General features: G+C 40.3%; 1 protein-coding gene across 1 annotated transcript in view; it reads right to left on the bottom strand.

The window, feature by feature from the left end:
- Positions 1 to 12,136: 12,136 nt before the first annotated feature.
- Positions 12,137 to 24,157, bottom strand: part of LOC115800993 (nck-associated protein 5-like) — a 108,553-nt gene continuing 96,532 nt past the window's right edge. Inside the window, exons 12-13 of the mRNA XM_030758666.1 lie at positions 21,437 to 21,532; positions 12,137 to 16,583 (exon numbers count right to left, since the gene is read on the bottom strand). Coding sequence (XP_030614526.1) covers positions 16,582 to 16,583; positions 21,437 to 21,532 — 98 coding nt within the window. The 3' untranslated portion in view covers positions 12,137 to 16,581. The remainder of the gene's footprint in view (positions 16,584 to 21,436; positions 21,533 to 24,157) is intronic.

Here is a 24,157-nt window from a genome sequence, read left to right as displayed (position 1 = left end):
TTCTTGATTTCCATCTTCCTCCTCCTCCCTGTTCCTCTTCTTCTCCTCCTTTTTCATCTTCCTGTCCTCCTCCCCCACCTCCTTCTCCTTCTTATTCTCCTCTTCTGGATTAAAGTTCTCCTTCCCCAGCTTCTTCTCCTCTTCCTCTCTTCTACTGTTTTTCTTCTCATCTTCATTGACTTTTCTCCTCCTCCTGTCTCCTCCTCGTCTTCCTTTCCTCCTCCTTTTCTCCTTCTCCTTTAATTGCTCTCCTCCTGCTCCAGATTCTCCTTCTTTCTCCATCTTCTTCTGAATCTCCTCCTCATGTTTCTCCTTCACAAACCTCTCACCTTCTTCTCTATCTTTTCCACTCTCCTCCTTTTTCATCTTCCAATTCTTCTACTCTCCCTCCTCTTGGCCTTCTCCTCTTCTTCTGGATCAAAGTCCTCCTCCACCAGCTTCTTCTCCTTCACATCATTCTCATTCTTCTTCTTACTGTCAGCAGTAGTAGTAACATTTGGACACTTTCTGTCCTTGTGTTCAATCTCATTCATCACAGGAGTCAAAAATCGGCTAACAGACATGAATAATGTTTTTTGCTCTCTCAGCCACCTTAAATCCTTCTCATGGCAACAAATAACTACCGTCTCTAATTTACAGCTCGTTATTAAACAGAAATGAGACGATAAAGTGACCGTAAAGAGACAGATTTAGTGCTGTGACCTCCAAAGTCCCCAGTGAGATTTATTTATCTGGTGAGTTACAGGAATCACTTTGTTTCCTCCTCAGTTTTATCCCCATCTCACACTTTGACCCAATAAACTGACTCTTCATAAAAGAAAATGTCTTCTTTCCACTTTTGATTGAAAAATCTTTTTTATTCACTTCAAGACATAAACAAATAAACACTCGATCGTAGGTCAGAGGTCACGGGCAGCAGAGTGTGTGGAAAGCTTCATTCAGACCTTGATAACGCCTTCACTTATTTGAAGTAACGCTGGCTTCACCACAGGAGGAATAAAGGTGCATTTTAAAGAAGAATTAGATGTGAAGCCACGTTTGTCACCACTAATCTGGAGTTTAGTAAAACCATCAAACGTTGGCGTATGAGACCGATGTTTTTTCTGATGCATGGAGCTTTAAAGTGGTTGAAAGGTTGTCAAACTGCTGCTGTCATTCACGTGTCAGAAGACAGAAACAAACACGGGATGCTTAATCAAGCTGAGGTTTCATCGTGGGACCTCTGACGTGTGCCCAAGGAAACAATCACAGGCATCATAGGCTGTAGGTAAACAGAGAAGCTCTGCGATAAGACTCTCGTGAGGTGAGGCAGCTTTCAGATGCTTTTCAAAAGCAAACAAGTCTGCCTGCAACACTTCAGAGGGGTAAAAAAAGGATGAAAGACAGATTAGTCTCCTCGGTGTCGTTCATCGTGGGCTAATATTTCACGCAGAGCTGAAACCTGGCTGCTGCTGAGGAGTGGTCCTCGGATCAACCTGTTCTCCGAGCGCGTGCACGCCTCTCTGCTTCGAGCTGCATGGAGAGTAAGAGGATTTCAATGCAGAACAAACCCAGATGAGGGCAAACTGCTGACCTGCAGCAAAGAAGGGTCATGCTTTGTCACAGTTTACAGGACTCAGGAGAGGAAGGTTTCAATCCCCTGAACTCCGGCAGTTTTGCTCAGGCCTGCTGTGATCAGCCTGTTATAGTCGGGGTCTGTGCTGCATCGCGGGGCTGCCGAGGAGCTGTTTGTCATTTACTGCGCTAATCAGCTTAATTGGAACTTGGATAATTGCACATTAAGACACAATTAAATGCTATGAATCCCAGCTTTGGTCGAACTTCAAATTAGCTGACGGTCATTTAAGTTACATTTTAAGGAACGAGAAGAATTACAGCGGCGACCCAAGGAGGTTTTTACTCAGAAATGAGACGTCCAGGTAGATAATTAAAGTGAAACCTCTCCGGTGTGAGAATAAAAGACTTAATGTGCAGCTGTTGAAGCTGTCGAAAGAGTGAAAGATGGGTCCAAACTTCAGGAGAAGAAAGTTCAAACTGACTAGTTGAAATCCATCAGATCATGAGTGGAAAACAGGAGCTGGAGTCTAAACAGTGATGCTCAGACCTTCATCTCAGCACTTACCTCCTCTAAGGGGGGACACAGAGGGGTTACCCAGCCAGCCGAGTGTCTCTAATGTGACCTGGGTCTGCCCAGGGTTTCCTGCCTGAAACTCCCCACCTAGGAGCCATCTAGCAGGCATCCTGGTCAGATGCTGAACCACCTCAGCTGACTCTTTTGCAGCAGATGAAACTTACTTAGTATATTTATTACAGAGAAGCAAGGCACAAGAAAAATGATAAAAAATGAGGACTAGAGGCAAACCGAGAGTTGTTTTGGGTAAATGTCCTGTGGAATCAGCCTGGAATCAAATGATCATCAGTAGATGTTGCTGGGAGTCAGTACATCTGGTTTGTCAGTAAAGCCGGGTCAGAGTCTGAACATCAGCGCTATTCCTGTTACACAACTAAACTCGGTGAAATACACAAACACACCAAAAGGTGAGCACAGATGAGGCCAAAACATCTAAGAAAGCAACATCTTAAATATAAAGCCCCCCACGAAGGACCGACGGCCTCACCCTATCTCTAAGTCTGAGAGGCCGTCTACAGAGGAACTGTGACCAAACTCCAAACTTTGCCGTGTAGGTTAGAGCGAGTCGAGGAACTCCAGTGTGATTTGGTTCCACAGAGGAGAGCAGAAGCAGCAGTCTGAGAATGAGGACGATGGAGCGAAATATCAGCAAGTCTGAGGTCAGTTACTAAAATAGTAAAAAAATCTTTTCACGTTTATGGACACAAATTTGTAAGTAATGTATTTCAACAGGAAGTAGCCTGTTTTCCAGATAAAGTGAGGAGCCGTCATCACGGTACCTTTTATTTCTTCTTCTAAACCTACCCAAGTTCTTTTTACTGCTTAAAGCTAACCAACCAATATATTTTAAATTAATAACATAATTAAAAATGATACAAATTGCTACTTTTAGCTGCTCCCTTGTCACAAGGGGGCGCCACAGCGAGTAGCTCCACATGCAGGAAGTTTGTTTTGAAAAACAGGAAAAAAGAAACAGTCGATTAAATGTTGTGACTATTTCACACACTGCTGCGAGAGGGGCTAAAATATTCATCCAAATCATCTATACCCTCCACAAAAATAAAGTTTTCTTTTAGATAAAAAGAGTTTAAAACCTTGTAAAAGCAGCTGAAAGAAACATCAGCTGTGCTGTGCTGCACAGACATCAATGATGAAAACAGGCTGTGATGGACGGTCATGATCCCGGGTCAGCTGCCCAGCGTTCCTGAGTTTTTTTGGACTTTCAAGCATTGTTTTTGCTTTCTATTGATTCCTGGTTTGTTTAATGTTTATATTTGCTTCATGTTTTTCTCTTAAGTATATATTTGATCTTGTTCCTAGTGCTTTAGCTGGGTTCCTCCCTCTTGTGTCAAGTCTGTCTGTGTCTTCCCCGTTTCTTTATCACACCTCCTGTTTTATTTTGGGAGTTGTGTTCCTTGTGTGTTGCCTTGAGTTTTGCTTCCTGTGTCTCGTCTGTTGTGATTCTGTCCACCTGTGTCTTGTCCTCCTCACCTGTCTCCACTTCCCCGGAGCACCCTCCTGTGTAGTCTCTTTTCTTCAGAGCATCTGCTGCTGTTCTCATTGTCCTGGTGTTTCGTTCTAGTTCCTCATTTTTGTGTTCAGTGAGGTTATTATTTTCAGTTACCCTTCTGAACTATGTATTTTGCCTTTTGGATTTTTACCTTTAGATTTCATGAGCCTGATCATAAACACCTTGCCTTTTGTTCAGTTAAACTTTGCCTGCCTTCTCCAGTCAGTCAGTCAGTTTAAGTGAGTTTTCTGTTTTGGCTTCGTTCCAGCTCGGCTTTTCTTATGTTCCTGGAATAAAGCTGAAGCAAATTACGTTCTATCTGGAGTCCTGCGTTTTGGGTCCATCCCTCACCTGCTACACAGCAAATCATGACGTGAGGTTATAATACTCAAGGGAACTAAATAACTTCATACTAAGCAATAAAACCCCCCAAAGTCCCTCTTCTGCACTTCCTTTGGTGTACCTGCTCTTCTTTGCTACCTGTCTGCAGCATACAGCTCTGCTTCTTGTCACCACATGGTTGCATCACCTGGTGTGGTGTCACTGCTCAGGTTCAAGTTAGTTTTGTTTAGTCTTTGGTCTATTAAAGGCCACCTGGTAAAACCTTCACAAAAACACCAGTAAGAGCTAAAATTCTTAAAAAGATGCACCGTAAAATAAACACCAAGTTCAGTGCAAGATCCAGCATTTATGGTCAGGTCACACAGCCCAGAGTCGGTGAGTCTGGTCCTCTTCAGACCAGCAGAAGTCAAATTCATGCACTGTAGAGTTATTATGAAGAGAAAAACCACCCAAAAAGACCAAATCTGTTCTTTGTATCAGACTGTAAACATGTTTACTTTTGCTGTAAAGTTGGACAGTACGAGCTGACGGTCATCGTTCGATGGAGCCAGCAGGACTGTATCCTGCAGAAACCTGACATCCTCCTCCTTTCTGCTACACCCAGAACCTCCATCCTGATCAGAGTCAGTAAAAGAGGGTTAAAATTCTTCCCCTTCTTGTGCTTTACTTAATTCGTGGCATCAGCAGTAAGTTTAGCCAAGTGTGCTGCGGCTATAGTTTTTCTTTATGGCAGCTTCAGAGTATCCTAACATGACTGATGGCACACTGGGAGCCATTATGCACAGAGCCTTTAAAAAAAAAAAAAGCAACAGTAATCAAAGATGACTGACCATCAGATCAGGAAAAAAAAATCCCTCTGCGTGCATGCAGAGTGTGGCCAGCATATCTTAAGAGCACAAGAAAACAAAAAGTCCAAAATGAACCCAATCTGTCGGTGAAATATGAGACTTTTGTGTCTTTGGGAAATGTTATTAAATTGGTTGCTGTGCATCAAGAGAAAGTCATTATGTCAAAAAAGAGGAAGATGCCGGAACATTTAATCTGACAGCTCAAACTGTGCAAGGTTACAGGAACCTTGATGCTTCCTGATCTGCAGGATAGTCCAATATTTTAAGTTTCTCCGCTGGCATCAGGCTGCACACTTTGGATCTAATGGACCGACCTTGACAGACGTGGCAGAGAAGTGAGACACTAACACAAAATATTCCTCATGTGTTCTTGTTTCCAAAGTAAGGTGCTGAGGAAGTGTGAGCATAAGCTGGCAACCCGCTCAAAACGACAAACAGACACAACTAAGCCGCGAGCGCTGCAGTCGCACGCACAGGATTTCAAATCCAATCTGTTTGTTTCATAGTTCCAGCTCAGGCTGAGCGCAGCGTGCTCATCGTGAGGAAAACCAACAGTTTTTATCCCAAAACAATCACAGTTAAACGAAAGGAGGGCCTCAGAATCAGCCGGCACAGTTAAACCAAATATTCATGTTCACAGACAGCAATCTTCCAGTTTGGCAGTCATCGTGGTCCTGGGATCTTTGCCCAGTGTTTTGAGTTTGTGGTTTTGCATTTTTCCTTTTGTGTTTCAGTTTTTGAGTGTTTAGTTTAGTGTGTTGTGGGTTTTCCTCAGTGTGCTTGCCTCCCCTGTCTAATCTGTATTTCTGTTTCCCTGTTTTCACACTTCCTGTTTTATTTTGATAGTGTCTTTGGTCCTTGAGCTGTGTGTTTAAGTTTTGCTTGCTGTGCTTCATTGTCTCATTTCCTGGTGTGTGTATATTGTCTATGTTCTCGTCAGTAGCTCCTCTCATGGTGTTCCTGTTTTTTGTCTGAGGTTCTGGATTACCTGTTCAGGTTCTGTTCCGTGGAGGTTTTGTCTGCAGCCTGAGATTAAAGCAATAAAGCCTCTTAAATTACGAGTACTGCGTTTGGGTCCAAACTATGCCTGCCACACCGCCCGCCATGACAGCAATGTTGTGTTTTTAAGTTTCTCTCATTTCCAGTTTTTGTTTTAAAATTACTCAGGATATATTCAAAGAATCCACAAATGTTCCTCCTAGCTCCCTTTCCTAACCACTTTTCCTTGACTCAGATGGAAAATGTCATGAGGTCACAGAAAAGTGTGAAGGAGAATTGACAAATGCAGGCAAAAACACTACTTTTTGAAAATGGGGGCACTCGCACATGCGCACTATGGTTGCAACGCCTATATCCACGCCGCCAACTTGTGGCCTGGCAATGGGAACTGCAGCGTTTTCAACAGCTTGCAAACGGACCCAGTTTTTAAAATGTTTGTCTGAATGCGTTTTTAAAAAAAAAAAAGAAAACAGTAAAACTTTAGCGTTTCCACTGAAAACGTTCTCGTGTAAACGGGGCTCAACTCGTCAACACTGTTTTATTTTAATATAAAATAAACTAATATTTCTGTGAATACCAGGGACAGAAAAACTGACATTTCCACAGAACGACCCTCTGAGTTAAAGAGCTTCAGTGTTTCTCCGATACTTTCTGTGCACACGCAGAAAGAGTGTTTGGGATGGAATTACATAGATTTTGTCCTTAAAAGGGTGAATGAGTGCAGCCTCCTCCAATTTTTTGTGACCTTGAGGAGTCGCCATCTTATAAACCACAAAAACCACACCAAACACTACGACGCAAATAACTGTGGTGTCTTCAGCTGTCTGCTCCACTCTGTGTGTACATTTACATGCAGGTGTGTTTGGTTGCTTTTTGTAAGGACATTTATTGGTGTCAAAGCCTTCTAAAGCATCTTACCACCATGTTTAACCCCCACAAAGAAGAGCCTAACCTAAACTTAACTTTAATCCTCAAACAGACTTTTTATGTTTTTACTAAATGTCATCTCTCTGATGGTCTAAAACTCAAACTCACAATGGCAGCTCCACAGCGACCCGTACGAAACAGGAAGTCCAGAGAGTGGAAGTTCTTTATTATATCTGAAATGCTTTGGTGAAAGTTAGCATATTTTTACCAAAGAAAATAAGGTTTTTTTTTGCTTTTTTTGGCCACAGCGGCTTTTATTGGCAGTGGAGAGAGACAGGAAATGGGGGAAAGATATAGGGGAAGACACACGGGCAAGTTGGCGACGGGCCGGGACTCGAACCCGCACTGCAACGCGGCATATGCATGTGGTCGCCGGCCTCGCCAAGAAAATAACTTTTAATAGCAATATTACAAATGTTTGAGCATGGAAATACACCTAAAGTGTCACAAACTGCTGCGGAAGGCAAAGCAGAGGACCCCAATGCAGGACTCACGAGGCAAACGAAATTTAAACTTAAGCTTTATTAATTAAACTCAAGAGGTACAAAACTGGACAGGAGCCACACAGCAGGTACTCCAACACTGATAGCTACACTAATGTGTGCCTTTGCATTTTGAGCTTCGCGTTTTCGTGAAGCTGACTCCCATCCAGTTTTTTTTTTTTTTTTTTTTAAAGGTACTTCAGTGAAGTACTTGCGAGACTAAATGTACTACGTTAGTGGGGGTAGGGGTCTGGGAGGGGCGGTGCCACCCACAGCGCCCCAGTCTCGACACACCCCGGATACTCTGAAGTTACCGTTTACAGCAAAAAGATTTCCATCGCTGTAAACAAGATTTCCATAATACCTCTGTCCAAGACACAGGATGTGCTCACCTGTTTGGAGGAAGAATGAAACTGTGTGGTTAAAAGTGGGAAACCTGGACAGAGAACAGTGTGAGGCAGCAGTGTGGTGGCACCGTGTGCTGTAGGTGTTGGGTTTGAGTAAAAGGGGATTTATAGTTCAGAGAATAAACCAAACCAGATGGCCTGAGACCTCAAATATCCAAATGCTACCCACAGCCAGAGCGGGGGCGGTTTTATTTGAGCCTCTTTCCTGCTTTCTTTTTATGCCAACATCATCTCCCATCAGCTATGTGCACATAATTTGTATTAACAAAATAGATTTCTGTGGAAACATGATGTCAGCCAAAGCTTTCAGCATCATTAATGTCACTCAAAGATGAACCAAAGATTTTGTGAGGTTATTCGCCCTCCTGCTGAGAGGTCAGACACGGTGTTGAGTCTTTGGTGCAACTTTAATTCAAGATCTGACAAGATCAAAAGAGCCTTTAATGTCGGCCCAACCGGTTTCAAAGGCTCATCATAAAACACATTATCTGTGTTTACAATGATGGTCCTGCAGCAACATTATGGTAACGATAGTGGTATCAGTTTCAGTCTAAATCTCCAGAAGAAAACAATTAAAGGGGACCCATGCTGCTATTTCTTATTTCCTGTCATAGATATTCTCAGTTCCTGTGGTTAATGTTTCCATTAAAGGTGACCAAAGCTCTGAGCAATGAGGTCAGTGTATGTACGAGGAATCCCTGTGAGCCAAACCTCAGACTGCTCTGAACACTCCGTTTATCACAGTTTTTTTTTTACTCTTGGATGTGGAGTGTTGAGGTTCCTTGTGACATCATGTGCACATTGCTTGAACATTATGGACAGTTTCCCCTTCATAGCAACAGTAGAGGGGGTGATTTTTATATATAATTTATCCTTTTGGATCTCATTAAGGCTTAAAGTTGGGTCGTGGCCCCTTTGACTGACAGGTGTGCAGACACAGGCCGCTGTAGCTGCTAATTGGAGTCCCTGAACTGGACCTTCGACCGTGTTTGTGCTTTGGTTATCTGACCAATAATATATCTTGCTGAGAGTTTGATTGTACTAACACACCACCCAAGAAGTCTGAGCCCCAGTTAAATTCTAGGAGTTTATGCAGATGTTACTGAGCACTAATTAGCAGGTATCTGTGTTGTTTGTTGCTCCTGTCCAGTTTATGCAGGCAGCTGGCATCAAGCTGTCGACTCGGTGCTTCGTCCTCTCATCCAAATACATTTTTACTTCTGGCTCCAAAAAAACTCAACATGGCCAAAAGGCTGAAACTGAATCTTCCAAATATGGAGTCAAGAAACCAGGTGGTGATTTCACATTGACCACATCCATCTTTATATGTAGTCTATGGTATGAACTGTGTGGCTGTGGAATATGAGATGAATAGGGATTATTGTTAAATGTGCAAAGCCCAAGAATAAAAGACGGAGGTGGAAATTATTATTATATTACAAATCATAAGCAGTACTGAACCATTTATTTTAGAGTCATACAGATGCCAGTTTAATAAGCAGCATTCTTCATTCAAGTCTGTCTTTTCATTTTCATGTGAACACAATGTTTGAAAGCCCAGCAGGAATTTGCTGGCAGCCCGAGCAGCTCTGCTCCAGCGCCTGTGACATGTTGGTTAGCTTTCTGCAAACTGTTTAATTCCTATTATTATTATATTCAAACTGTTGCTGTTTTTGTGAGACTGTTAGAAAAGTATGCTGGATTCAGATGATGCTGTCCCCACTGCTGGGATTTAAATCACACCACAAGGGTGTATTTCAGTGAGAGACAGTGGGTATCATGATGGTGGTTATCATCAATCTCATGGTTGTGCCTCATGTGTTTCAATCTTTATTTATTTTGTGGTTAAGTCTATCGCAGAGCCCAGAGTCAGCAGGCACCCCGTCTTCTTCAGACCAGCTGAGGACTTCATCTGTGTACAGCTGTTATGAAGGAGGAAACTATTGCATTAGGAGGCAGCTTCAAGTGGAACTGCAGGTTTGGGCAGAGGTCATCACTTGGTTGCCTCTATAAAACGTACTCCTTCAGCAGCTAATCTGCAACTCAGAACATTTTGTTGATAAAATACTTCTTTTTTTTCTCGGGTTTCCTGAGGTATTCACTAAGCATGTGATCATTTGTGGCCATCTTCCTGATGTACTCATGGATCTTTGTTGTTTCATCCAAGATAGTGGTTCTGTCCTTGGCCTCCTCCTTTCTCTTAGCGTACAGTCTCAGGGTGCTGGATTTGTGGTGAAATCCTCCAAGGAGCTTTCTTGTCTTGATGTCAGTGGCTTCTATCTCCTCCTTTGGCCAGCTTATTATCCCAGCAGGGTATCTGATGACCGGCAGGGAGTATGTTTTGATTGCCCGGATTTGACCGGTGTGCAGTCATGTTGGAAGAGGAAGGGGCCATCCCCAAACTGTTCCCACAAAGTTGGGAGCATCAAATTGTCCCAAATGTCTTGGTATGCTGAAGCATTAAGAGTTCTTTTCACTGGAACTAAGGGCCCGAGGCCGAGTCCAAGTCCTCGAAAACAGAGCTTGGAAAAGATGAGGTAACTGCTGTATTTTAACCCCATCCAGGATGCTTAAACTTAACCAAGCAAACTTAACCAAACTTAACATTTTTAACCCTTTAACAATTGTTGGCAAAAACACCTAAAAATATAATACAATTTTTAAGTTAAAGCTGTTCCTAAACCCTTAGGACTGTGTGAAAAAAGCTTGGGCATTTTGTAAAGGTAACATTCTGTATTTTTTACCACAAAAGTAAGATTTACTCTAAGTGTAGCTATTATAAAGTTATACTCCTTGGAACAGACAGATATGAAGATTTTTTTTTTCGTGTCTAGATTAAAAAAAAAAAAAAGAGTGTACACAGTACAAAGTTCGTACTTATGGACTAAAACACACCATGATTACAAAGAATAAGTTCTTGGCTATTCCCATTTTAAATTTGAAAACAATAGCTGTAAAAATGAGAATTTTACAGCTTCATATGGTTTAGGTTGTGTGTTTTACAGAGGGACATTTTTGGAGACTCCAAATGGACACTTTGGATGAATTTGGATAACTTTGTACAACATCTGGAAACAACGCAATATGTTTTCAACTAAAAACCCATCAAAACAGCAATGGTGCACATAAAACAACTTTTACACGTCAGCACACAGAAATGACTGAAATGACTAAATTATCCTGTGCATGCTCCTATAGTTTACAAAACACAACACACCCGCGTGTTCAAAACTTCATTGGCTAAACGTCTGTAGTGTCATTTTTATTCTGTGAGCTGATAGGTTGGATCTGCAGGGCTCAGAGTTGGGTGTGACACTCATTGGCTGTTGCTCGCTACAGACAGCCCCCACAGTGTCCCAGTTGGCCAAGTTAGGTGTCAATCAAAGCCCAAGACGCCGGGCGGCCATTTTGAACTAAGACCATTCGTTTTAAAAGTAAATAATAGCTTCTACATCAGAGTCTTCATAAAAGTGTATTTCCTTTTTTCAAGAAAAGTTTAGGCTCTATTTTTGGTGCCCTTGTGGATGCGACTCGTGTTTTGGACCTCATGGATGTACTGGATTATATTCACTGGACTGTTATGGACAGAATGATGCCAAATTTGTGGGGAATTATCAAGATTTGGATTCGAGACAGCCTTCAAAGGTAGGGAACATCAAATTACTAGTTTCGGTAATACCCTGTGGTGTATATGCTGTGATTGTTGTACCTGGGAATGCCATATATGGTCGGAAAGAGGAGAGCCATAGCTTTCTTTTGATGTGTGGGCCTGCCAGGGACGGAGATATTTGGCTGTAGATTCAGAGAAGCTGCTGGGCGGCCCGGATACGGGCCCAGGATTAACAGTTTAGGCAGTGAAGTGATTTGCTTCATCACTTTCAAATACAGACTTTTTTTTGTCTTTAAAAGTGGAAAATATAAACTTTGTGAATGTGGATGTGAATTGTAACATATAAAACTAGACTGATGTTGTGTTTAAGGGAAATTAGTATTGATTAACACACAAAAAAAAGCATGTGTTTGGTCTCGTCTCCCTGCCGTAACCCCCAAACGGTCGTGGCAGATGAAAACCCCTCCCTGAGCCGGAGGTTTCTTCCTGTTAAAAGAGATTTTCCTTCCCACTGTCGCCAAGTGCTTATTCGTCTGATTGTTGGATTCTTTTCTGTATTATTGTAGAGCCTTTACCTTAAAATATAAAGCGCCTTAAGGCAACTGTTGTTGTGATCTCTCCACCATTTGGTTGAGAACTGAAGAAGCCTTTCGGATGAGAGGTGAAACGTCTTCAAGAAACAAAAAGAAGTCCAGTCGCCTTTTTCAAGCTCCAGAGACTACTATGACCTGGATGACTGAGAATCTACACAGACATGTTGTTGTGATCTGGCATTATATAAATAAAACTGAAACTGTTGTGAGACTGCATTGAAGTGCACTAGTAGCTTGATTCATAAACCCTGGACTGACTTACTGAGTTGATGACCACTTTCATGTGATTGTTGTTGAAATAGTTTATTTTTTCTCTGACAATAAACAAAGAATATCGGTAATAAACAACGGTCAGTTTGTACTGATAAGTTGACACAAGAACATCACTGTTATTATTTGGAATCTGGCAATATAAAGACATTTAGGAGGAGGATAACTGTGAAAGTGACAACAAGTGCTAATAAATGGTAAAATACACTCATCAGTGCGGGGTACAAATACAGGACATCGGAGTAAATGTTAGAAAAATACAACCCTCCTGTGAGAGTGACGCTCTTCGTGATGCGAGCGGTTTTAAAAACACAGACGCCATGCTTCATCTACCCGTATCAGTGCAGCCAATCTGTTCCCTGATCCTCGTCTCACCTGCGCACGCTACATATTTATTACACATATAAATGTTCTGCTACTGCTGCAAGGTTAGAAATATTACCATCAACAAAGAAGAGGTAAATACAGTGAATACTAGTGATAATGTGCGGTGCTCCGTAGCTCTACATCACGTGAAAAGAATATGGCTATCATCACTTTGACAAGTCTGATATGTAAATTTAGTTGCATTCATTTTCTGTATATGCCGTTAGCTCATTAGCGATGCTGTGAAAAGACGCATTTCAGCAAATATCTACACATAATAAGCATCGATGAAGGCGAGGGGGACATCGCAGAGCGGTTAAAACCGTCAAATATGTTGGGATGCATTTGTAACACCAAAACCAGCAGAACAAAGGACACAGTGTACTTCAGATATCTGACAGCTAAATGTGTAGAAAAGAAGTGGCAAGAGGGAAATGTCTAGTTCAGGAAAGAGAGGATTCACATGTACGTGATTCAGGCTGTCGCACGCTTTAATGTCGCGTCTTCCCAAACTCAGTGGGGGAACTGTTAGCTTTACTTGACATGTAATTGAGAACTCCCACTCTGTGGACCTTCACAGGGGGGCACTCTCGAGTTAGTCCAGAGTAAATGGGGCTTTGTGGTGCTGTAGCCTAAAAATGTAAATGTCTTTCTGCTTGCCTTGAAGATCTTGGAGAAGTGCAACCCTTTCAGCACTGCTAGACGACTGAGTCACTTTATTAAAAAAAAACATGAGGTAACAAGCTAGTTGCTAACTACTCTCTCATCAATACCACTGGGCTAGAGTTTGTTCAATCTTTTAAGTAAGTGGTTCATTTAGTTTGCCATGTGGTTGCGTTTCAATGGTTATGGTAAGAACAACCGAAGATGCACGCTCAAGGGTAGGGTTTCAAGAATCAAGTGCACAATACGACAACATAATCACAACCCAAGCTAACAAAAGTTTAATTAGTAGCTGACTGTTTATAAAGTTAAAAAACACTGTGAAACCACACGTCTGTACAATGTTTTCTGCCTGAACCAATCAGCAGCGGCCTATTGGAATTCCTTTAGCACAGGATAATCCGACATTAGCAACTGCAATAATATTTCAATTTAAATCAGCTAGATTTAGCAACTTTGCAGACTCTCCTAGTGACATTTTTTTTTCAAAGAGTGACTAGTGTCAAATCTAGTGACTTTTTCTGGCAATTTCTGTGAATTTGTATGTACCATTTTTCCCTATGGGTCCCATGGGACGCTGCTACAGACATCAATGGGACTCCCCACCCCTCGCTTCATCTTCGGGCTGATACTTTTCTATTGTTTATAAATTTCAAAAATTTGTAAAATAGAAAAAAAAAGTCTAAAATCAGAAATTCATCTGCAGTATTAGTTTCAAAACATTCAGCCAATAAATAAGGGAGAAGTAGTCCCTGAAGTTAAACATGAATGTACTGTTTATCATTAAAATTTCACAAATTTGTAAAAAATCTAAAAATTAGAAAATCTGTCTCCCCTGTTTTGTTGCACCTTACCCTTTCTGGTCAGTTAAGGATTTACAACAGGACAAACTCATTTTCATACAATAACTGGACGTCAGTTATAGACATTGTAGTTAAACCTTAACAGATATTTCAAGAAGCAGCTCATTTTGTCTGCTATGGTTCACTTCACGCCTCTAATCAGAATAGCAGATACAAACCTACTCACAGGTTTGATCTTTAAAATTGTAATTGAAGCCCCTGCAATCAAAAACATGATGAAAATTTTCAGAAGAAAAATGTTTCCCCCCCCCAAAATGTATGTATTTGTTCTACAGTGCCATAAAGCCTCATTCATTCTGGAATACCTTGTAAGCACCTCCTATAAAACAGGAAGTCCAGAGAGCTGAACAGTTATATTACAAGTTCTTTAGTTGAATTTAAACACGAGGAAAGTGAAATACGGGATGCACAGCAACAAATACGTGAGCGTTCTAAGTGAAGGAAGTGTGTACATGTGAATCCTCCCTGTGGAATCTATTCATGTGCTTTAATGAAACAGGTGTACATATTAAAGTTTAATCCACAGCTTCTATCAGAGACAATAAATTTCCCTGAGCTAGCATGTTGACGACAAGGTGCATTACCACTACGATTACATGCAAAACTCACTGCTTTGTCCTGATGTCATAACTGTGGAAACATACAAAAAGCAGCTCACATATGGGGAGTTTAAATTCAAAATGAAACGTGCAGTGTTTACCTACAAAGCAGTGGCGTATGTGAAATAATATTTAAGAGCTTTTTTTAAACCTCTTGCAATAAAACTGTTCATAAGAAACATCACTGGGTTTACACTAAATTAGAGGGTGAGTGCATGCAAGTGGGTATTAGCACAGTGACAATAAAAAAGTAGTTAGTGCACACTTTAGAGAATCACATTACTCAGTCAGGTAAATAGCTCATGAATGGCAATCAGTAGTAAGTGCTGTACATAGGATAACACAGTCTGTAATTTCGAGTTTATGCAGGCCCATCGGAAAATATATTAGAATGTACCCTAACTTAGATCATCAATGCATCTGAATCAGTTAGGTCTTAAACCTTTAATAAAATGTTCATACAAGGCTGGAAAATACAAATAAATGTGGCTACATGACCTCTAAACTCCAGGAGAGACAGCCAGTGCCATTGTGGAGGTCGGCAGGTCAACTGCTTATGTGTCACAGCCTACATGTCTCACCTGGTGCCTTGTCCTCTTAGTTTTGCTGAGCATCAATAGCGGTGGTTAGCATGGCTCACCGAGCTATGGCGTCCAAAAATGTGGAGAAAAACAGAGTTCAACAGAGTGGACACATTTGTTTGTTTTCACTGCCAGTGCTACTAGCTTATGCATGAGTTACACCTGTGCTCTGAATACATGTAGGGCGTACGGCGTAGTCTACGCAACAGCCAGCATTTATATGTATGCATGGTGTGCATGCATTGCTCTGCAATTTCACTGTCAAAACACTAGCTTATTGCAGGGTTTCTCTCTTTGAGTTTTCTTCCAGTCAATTTGAAAAATGGCAACAGAAGAAGTAGAAACTGGAAATGCATAGGAGGAAATGATGGATTAGACCAATCATTGTCATTAGATTTCAAAAATGGTCAAAGATGGTACATCCCTGTTGTGAATGAATTCTGTGTGCGGTCTTAAATAACGGTAACGGTTTTGTCCAGCTCCAGTGTGATTTAGCTAGACTTAAAATATGGATATAATATCCAGGTTGGAAAAGCGAAGCCAATGTGGAAGGACATTAAACCTGCATTCTTTTTACAGCCAGCAGGGGGCAACTCCTCAGACTTGCAGGAGTATTTAAGTCGAAGGGAAAAACCGTCCTTGGCTCCTTTGATTTATGACCCCAGTAAACACTTTCCTGATGAGTTTATGGGCTCCATCATTAGTTTGAAGTCTCATTCAATACAACGTGACATTTATTTTTTAATTTGTGGTTGCCATTAGAGTAATAAAGGAGGATAAAGTTGTGCTAGAAAGAAAATTTTTCAGATTTGAAAATCTTAAGATGGTGACAGTGAAAATGCTCAGCTTGAGCAGACGGGATTCTGGTACCCAATGGGTGATGTCACGGTATCTATGTCCATTGTGTATATATAGTCCATGATCACATCCACAACTAAGATATTCTGAGATTTCAGGTAGCTCATTGATGCTACATTAGCTTTCTAGAATTGAAACATGTTAAATGTATGTTTTATAAAACTGTTGATTCAACAAGAAAAGGAAAAAAAAAGTGAAATTAACCGTTTCTGTGTTTATCTGTGGAGATAAGTCTGCTGTAGATAAATAACATCAGCTGCTCACAGCTGATGCCAAACCAGATGCAGACCTCCAAAATGGCTGCCAGACAGTTTGTTGCTACACCTGAAAGGCTTCTCGGTATCTTAACGCTACACTGAGCCGAGGTGGAAGCCTAACAATGCCAAGCTCGCTTTTTGTCCCCATTCTGAGCGTTTCATCTGGACACAGAGTCCAGACTGTGGGATTTGGAGATCCTCCATGTGTGGCTCAGCGATAACTCCAACCGATCACTTGATTTCTCGCTTCAGGTTGACTCATCGAGCTTCAGAAACTCTGAAAGAGAAAGTGTGGAGCAGAGTAAGATACTGAGGCACTGTGCCACACAAACAATATCCAAAATGAGACATTATTTAAAGGAAAGAAGCCCAAACTGTGATTAATAATAATTATATAATGCAATATTTAGAAAGTGGCCTTAAAGGAGATTAATCAGCTCAAAGGCTTTCTTGGGGACAGACTGCTCAAAAACCACTTAATTATAGAGGACCGAGGCTGCCAAAATCAAAAATGGGGGGAAAACCCCCCCCATAAATAAATGACTCAGTAAATAAATAATTTGGGATAAAATGCCCCCAAACAATAATACCAATAAATCTCTACAATAATTTTTACAAATTGGACAGTTTTGCTTTAGCAGCCTTCAGTATTTATTTACATTTACATTAAAGTCACATAAACCAATAAAGCAGACCCCACGACTTTATTTGCATAACGATGTAAAAATGCATAAAAAATGCTAAAATATAAAAAGGAAAGTACAGAAATAAGTGAGTTTGCGGAAATATATATAAAAATGCACAAATAAGTAATAAATGTAAAAAAAAAAAAGTAAATGAATACAGGAACCAATACGAAGTCAAGTAGCTATAAATATTAAATAAATTAAAACTGTATAAGCAAATTAATGCCCATATTTATTTATTTATTTTTTATTTTGAGTTATTTATTTATAAAAGAATAAAATGTAAAGTATGAATATTATTATAATCCATCAGGTTGTCCCGCGTTTTAATGATAAAGCTGTGATATTGATAGGTTTAGTTAACTGCATCTTTGCTGGCTTTCCTTCCTGCCTTTAAATATACGAAACTTTATTAATAAGTTAATAATAATTAATAAGGTAACTGTTTTCCAGTCTTTGGAGGCAGCTGATTGCCGTTGTTAGGATAAGTGAATCCCGATAATGGAAAAATGCCCGTTACCTGTGAATCCGGTTTTATACAGTCCCTGGGTTTTGTTCAGAGTTTAGGTTTAAAACCGGTCGGAGCACCAAGTTTTCACTGATTGTTTTAAACTTTGGTCTGCTCCAAGTGTGACAGATTATCTGCTGTAGGAACAAGTTTTATACACGTGACCTGTTGAACCAAGTCTTAGCAACAAAGCTAAATGCAGCTGTCACAAACTATGTTACCATATAACAGGATTAGATTCAAATTAGAACATTTTTCAGTGTATTTTAAAGATATTTATTACAAGGAATATTGTTTACACTTGTATGAAGTGTAAAGTTTCAGCGCTCTAATGTGCAACTGTCACATGAGAATTAAACACTGGTACCGAGTGGGTAAAATAAACATTTTAACTCGTGATTTTACATGATTAGTGCTTTTCTGCAGCATTATTTCATCAGCCTATTTAAAGTGCAGACTTGTGTCATTTTTATTGATGGGATTGTTGCAAAGCAAAAATCCTGTTACACGTTGTTGTAGAGAAAGAAAAACCTGCCTCATTTCACACAGTTTGTCATAGGAACAGTTTCCAGACACCAAGACAACTGACTTTTATGTGTGATACATTTAATTACTCTTCTAGGACAAACATTTGACTGCTACTGAAATATTTAGTGTTTAAAGCCCCATTCATTTTAGTGGGCAGAATGTGTTTGGAGACCCCAGTGTAGAATGAGAAAAGCAGGACTTTTTTTTTTTCATGTCTAACCTGCTGCTGAGCATCCTTTTATTACTAAAAACTAACTACTTGTTCTATGTTACTACTTACGGTTTTGACTCTCTAGAAGCAGTTTTTTGAGAGCTGGGCCAGCCCGTGTTTTTATCCAGGTTTCACTGTCAGCTACACAGAAGCCCACCAGCACCATTTTAATATTTGAACCACATTTTCGAGTCGAGGCTATAATTTTTGTTTGGTTGTGTAGTTTAGCGTGGCGTAGCACCATAGTGGTTTACACATTCACTTGACAAGCAAACAGTTGCTAGTTTGAGTCCTGCTGGAGACACAAATCCCCTTCAGGGTTGTGTCAGAAAGGGAATTTGGTGTAAAATGCTCCCAAATCAAACATGCTTGCTTTCTACAGAGAGTGGGGCTTTACTTTGTTATTTGTCTTTGGAGACGCTGAGGTGTGGTCAGTGGGTTTACAGGCTGTATCATACGGTAAAGGACACAACAGTACCTGGCAGAGCTTTTGTATTGCACTTGCTTGCTGTTATATGAAGTGCCTGAGGAGTGTGGACTGCCTTCCTGTTCCTCAACGTGTTGTACATGCAGAACCAGTCTTACTCAAAAGAAGGTCAGCAGGTTCTTCCACTGATTCCTGAGCACCTTAAATTATGGTAACATAACATCTATCTGGGACAAAATGTGATCTGAACAGTAATCGGTGACATCATTCACCGCATGTTGATGTGATGCTGAAACTCTTTCACCCACAGTCCGAATTAAAATGGACCCTTGGTCTGATTCAAGGAGTGTAAAGTTGGGTCACAGATTAAAGGGAAAAACCTGAATCCCTGACCCCTACAGTGTTATGCCAGCGTGGTTCGAGTCCACTGGTTCAGGCATCTACACCCTGTAAGAGTTCAGTAATGTTAGAAGTTTTGGGTTTGATAACCTGCACTTGACCCACCCTGACAGTCTTCATTGCTTTCTTCACTGTTGCTGGATAAAAGTGTCTCTCCTGTAATTTGAATTATGAACCAAGCAAAATGTGGGACATTTTCTGAATCTGTGGGACGATGGGGACAGGGGATGAAAATGCTGTGTGGTCCTACATAAAGTGGAGCACCTGGTCACCAGAGCCCCCATCCAAATGGCACGGGGGCTGCCTGAATGATTTGATGAGGATGAAAAAGATGTGAATCACATGCTTCAGCCTTCACAGTCACTGGTTCTTAACTCAGCTGAATACTAATGAGAGAGTTTGTTCCTAGACAGAGCTCCCTGACATGAAACGAGGGAATATCCCTTAGAAGAACGGTCTTCATCCCTCCAGCAGATTTCCAGATACTTGCAGAATGAATGCTAAAGAGCACTGAAGCTGTCCTGGACCTCTGTTTTGGTTTTTCCTATAATTTGTCACCCTTTGTTCTGTGATCGCTGCATGAAAATATTGGAAATGGGCTGCAGACGAGTGTGAAACACTTAGATGAGTGTATTTCTATAAATAAAACTGTATTCATGAATGTTTATGTGCATCTTGCTGTGATGACTTGTAACCTGTGGCTATTTTTTAACCCACAGGCACATCTCACGACCTGCTACACACAGGCGCGCGTTGTAAATGCCAGCGTTAATGTACTGTAGGAAGATGCAAATGATGTTTGGCAAACTTGTGCTAGTCATGTGTTCAGCTGCTTCCATTAAGTGTGCTTTCTGCTCAGTGGGGATGAAAATGGGCTTGAAAGCAGAGCATAGTTTGAAAGCAAAATCTAAAGTTTTTTTTTTTTCCTCTGTTTTTTTGTACATTGTGGAAGAAGTGAAATTATTGAACCTTGGTCTGTCTTTATAGCTGCCAGCTCCATTGACAGGTTTTAAAGGCAGCATTTGAATGTGTCTGACAAGGCTCCCGAAAGAAGATTTCACATTTATTTCAGTGAATAAAAACTGAAAAAATATGAAACTTTAATGAAAATTCCCAGTAAACCCTTTCAGTGGACTACAATCAACTTAATAGTGTGCAATTTTCAGTACTTGGAACAAACTGACACTGTTTTTAGATTTTTAAAGTCCTTGTGACCCCTGCAGTTGGAGAGTTTATAATTTTGCATTTTCCAAGGCTGTAATACATAAACACATTTAAGTTACAATTATATGGTGACCATGGAATTTAAGTGCAGTGCATGTCCCTATAAATTAAACAGGTAAAAGCTGCAGAGATTATTCCAAGTGTTGGGAAGCTGTTTCTTTGAAAACTTAACATGCAGTAAAAAGAGCTCTGAGGCTGACCATCTTAGACTGCAGAAACAGAACAAATTCATAAATATTTGGGACAGTAAACGTACTTATTGTACATTTCTGCTTAAAATAGTTTAAAATCTTCCAAAATTACAACTAAAATGGAGTAGGACGTTATGTCTTTATGTGTTGAAGAGATTATAAAAAGTGTAACTGTTGGGCAGCGCTTTCATGTAATCCCACTTTGTACCACAAGTTGGGGACAGTGAGTCAATGTAACCTTTATTTAACCAGGCAGACGCTTATTTACGGTGGTGAACTGCTGCTACACTAAAGAGAGACATGGTTGGTCTCCGATGAGGATCAACCAATGAAGCCTGCAGGAGGGGATGGATGGCTCAAGGAGACTCATCTGGCTAAACCCAAAAAGACATGAAACCCTGAATACATGAGTTTGATGTCCAAGAAAAAACTATTGCTGCCCTCTTCCAATATTAACCACAAAATAACTCTGAATGAATGTAACCAATCCAAACTAATACTATCTTGTGTGGACTCCCTCCTTGTCACCAACAGTTTGGTAAATTATGAAAAAAAAATGCATTGGCAAGCTCGGCAGAACATAACAGTGGTGTATGATCCTTTCCATGGTAAAGAAAAACAACTGCTTGAAAAGGAAAAGGTCTGCACACTATCTGCCTCCAATCTAGTAATTTAATTCTTAAAACAATCAATGTTTCAGTCTATCGTAAGTCTATCATAAAGAAAAGACTTAAAGAGAGCAAATACAAACCACTTATCGGCCTCAAGAATTGAAAGGCCAGATTACACTTTACCCCAAAACAGATTAAAGATGAGTCTGCACCTAAAGCCCATATGCATCATATAACTGTAACTTGAATGTTATTGTAAGTAACTAAAATAAAAGTTGTCAGTGTCCAAAATATATGGACTTCACTATGTACTGTTTCCCTTAAATGGATCATCTGGTGTCTTACAGTTGGCCAGCTGAAGTCTCGTCTGTTCTTTCTGTTGGCTCGGAGTGGCTCGTGTTTTTGATTTGATATAGGTCAACTTCTTTGGTTCCAATCCACCTGAAAGCATAAAATAAAACTAATTTTAGACATTTTTTTTCTCCGCAGACAGACGTACTTCTCAGTCATGTCAAGAGCGAGACTCAAATGTGGAGTTAGGAGAACTGCTTGACACTGACAGGCTGACATCTTCAAAGAGAGCGCTGTTATCATCCTGAATTCAAAGTGGCAGCAGATCTAAGAGACGCTAAAGGAGCTGCAGCTGACATCCAGAAAGATGGTAGATTTATAGCTCCAACAGCCACCTTGCATGTGAAAAACAATGCAAATTAAGACATGTTTTTCAGATAGGGAGTGACAGTTTAGGCTGCTTAAATAAAACTGTTCCGACTGTTGGGGATGTCCTGTGGAGACAAACATTTAAATATGCATTTCACCTAAAAAACATTCAGTCTGATGCAAGGCTGGGCTTCAGTTCCAAACTCACCTCATAGACTTTTAACTGTTCACTTATCTGCTAACCTGGAAAATGACTAATCATAATCATCTATTTGAAACTGATGGTGGCATTTGAGGAACTTCTCATGTATACAAACCAATTAAACACTATCAGTATTTCCCAGAAAACTGTGAAAATGTACACCCATTAAAAATGTAATTCTTTCTCCCTCACCTGCTTGATGGAGGCCTTTAACTTTTCTCTTAGTCAGCATGTCTGACAGTTAGAAGAGAGTGCTCCGTTTTCATCCTATTTATAAGCTTTTATAATGAAATTAAACAGTTTCTCTTCAGAAATATGAATAATAAAGGAAAGATCTCAACTCTATTTGCTCGTCAAGGATGCAGGTTTAACATCCTCAATCTCAATGCTGGCTTTTGGTCCTAAGCAGTCAAAAATAAAGTGGAATAAAGTAAAAAACCCAAACAAAGCTGACAGACAGGGAGGTTTGTCCTAGTGACAAACCTGGGACTTTCTTCAAGTCATGCCAACTTTCATATATGGACTCTTTAAAAGAGGACCTGTCATGGGCCCAGGATTTTTGTTTTTGAATGCATTTGAAAAAAGGCACAAATGGGTCGTGAACTGTGGGCTAATGTGGGATTTATGCTCACCCTGTAGTATCTGTTATGCAGGTCGTTGACTATGCAACAAACACTGATGTGCCAAAAAAAAGTAAAAATGAAAATGCAACAGTATGTGATTGTTTTAGGTGTAGACAGAGTGCTGATTGGTTGAAAAATTGGCTTAAACAGGAAGGGAATGACAGCAGAGTTTAACATGAAGGGAAAAGAGTGCAAAACAACAACAAAAAAAAAGCATAGAAGATGGCTGCAGTTGGCAGTTGGTTTTCATTGTTTTTGATGTTTAGTTTCACTACAAATAAGTTGTTTATATATCATGATTACTCTCTTCTCTGCAGCAAGGACTAAACCCCACATTGTGACACTACAAAGCTACAACATCTGCACAGGACCACCCCTCCAGCCTCCTAACGCAGACTTTATAGAGCTGTATCTCCCTGGGATGAGAGCGTGTTAAAATATAATGCAGAAATATGACAAATCAGATTTAAAATACAAGTGCTTAACAACTGCAGAACTAGAGTAAGCTTTTCTCTTTGGATGCTGACTTTTTACCTCCTAACATTGCACCCCAGTCTTTGAGCTTTTGTAGGCTTTTCATTTCAAAAGACTGCTAGAAATTAAATAATAAATAAATTAATTAATCTGCCAAAGATAGTGCTTTAAAATGATTAATGAGCCGTAATTAATATTAGCTCACATAATTAGCTTGTAGTTTATAAAGTCAGCCATCAATAGTTGTCATTTAAGCTCTCATTTGATTAACAGTTACTGCCTCAAATGAAAACCTGCCTCTTCCTGCCTCGGCATGAAATCAAGGGCTTTGATTTCACTACATGAGTGTCTTTCCTTTGCTACAGGCCGTGTGATTAGCATACCGAGCGGGCGATATGTAGAATGTGCTCTCACTAGCGTGATAAAGGCTCTGCTTGTTGTAATGACACATCGTGATCGCTGCTGCTGCTTCCAGCAATCTTTAATATAAAGGTAAATGTTGAACTATGTTGAACTTTGAATCTTCAATTTCCCCGATAACCTTGTGAAACGCAGAGAACGTGTGGATAAATGTGGATCTTGAGGACATTTTCCCATGTGCTAAGTGCTCAATAGATACATTAGTAATGAATTTCCACCCAGCAAGATTTATTCTGGATATGTCTCTTGTAAAGGAAATGAGCAGTAAATGTCAAGAATACAGGCTGATCATTACCATGCTTTATAAAGCAGGATCATCTTTTTTAAATCATAGGGTGTTCTTAGTCTGATTAGCCACAGCGCTAAAGGCACTGAAAGGTGAAGTGAATAACGGTCATCTTGGTACGATGAAGTGTTCTGCTGAGAAATCTTAGGTTAATTTTATATCAGTCTGGATGTTGTTTTATCATGTACTACCCATTAAAATTAATCTTGGACCATTGAATAAGTACTTAACGTATGGCTTATTAATAAACACCTAATCATTTTAGCGTTATACTGTTTTGTTAATTTAGGTCTTAAAGACCCTTAATTTTAATAGTTTAACCTACTGCAGGAACCCCAATTTTTTTTTTTAAACAATGTGGTGGCAGCAGTCAGTTCCAGCATGATGGTACACCAAACAAC

This window comes from Archocentrus centrarchus, chromosome 21 (genome assembly GCF_007364275.1).
Source record: "Archocentrus centrarchus isolate MPI-CPG fArcCen1 chromosome 21, fArcCen1, whole genome shotgun sequence".
In the NCBI taxonomy this organism is placed as follows: Eukaryota; Metazoa; Chordata; class Actinopteri; order Cichliformes; family Cichlidae; genus Archocentrus; species Archocentrus centrarchus.
This window is presented reverse-complemented; position numbering and strand designations above follow the sequence as displayed.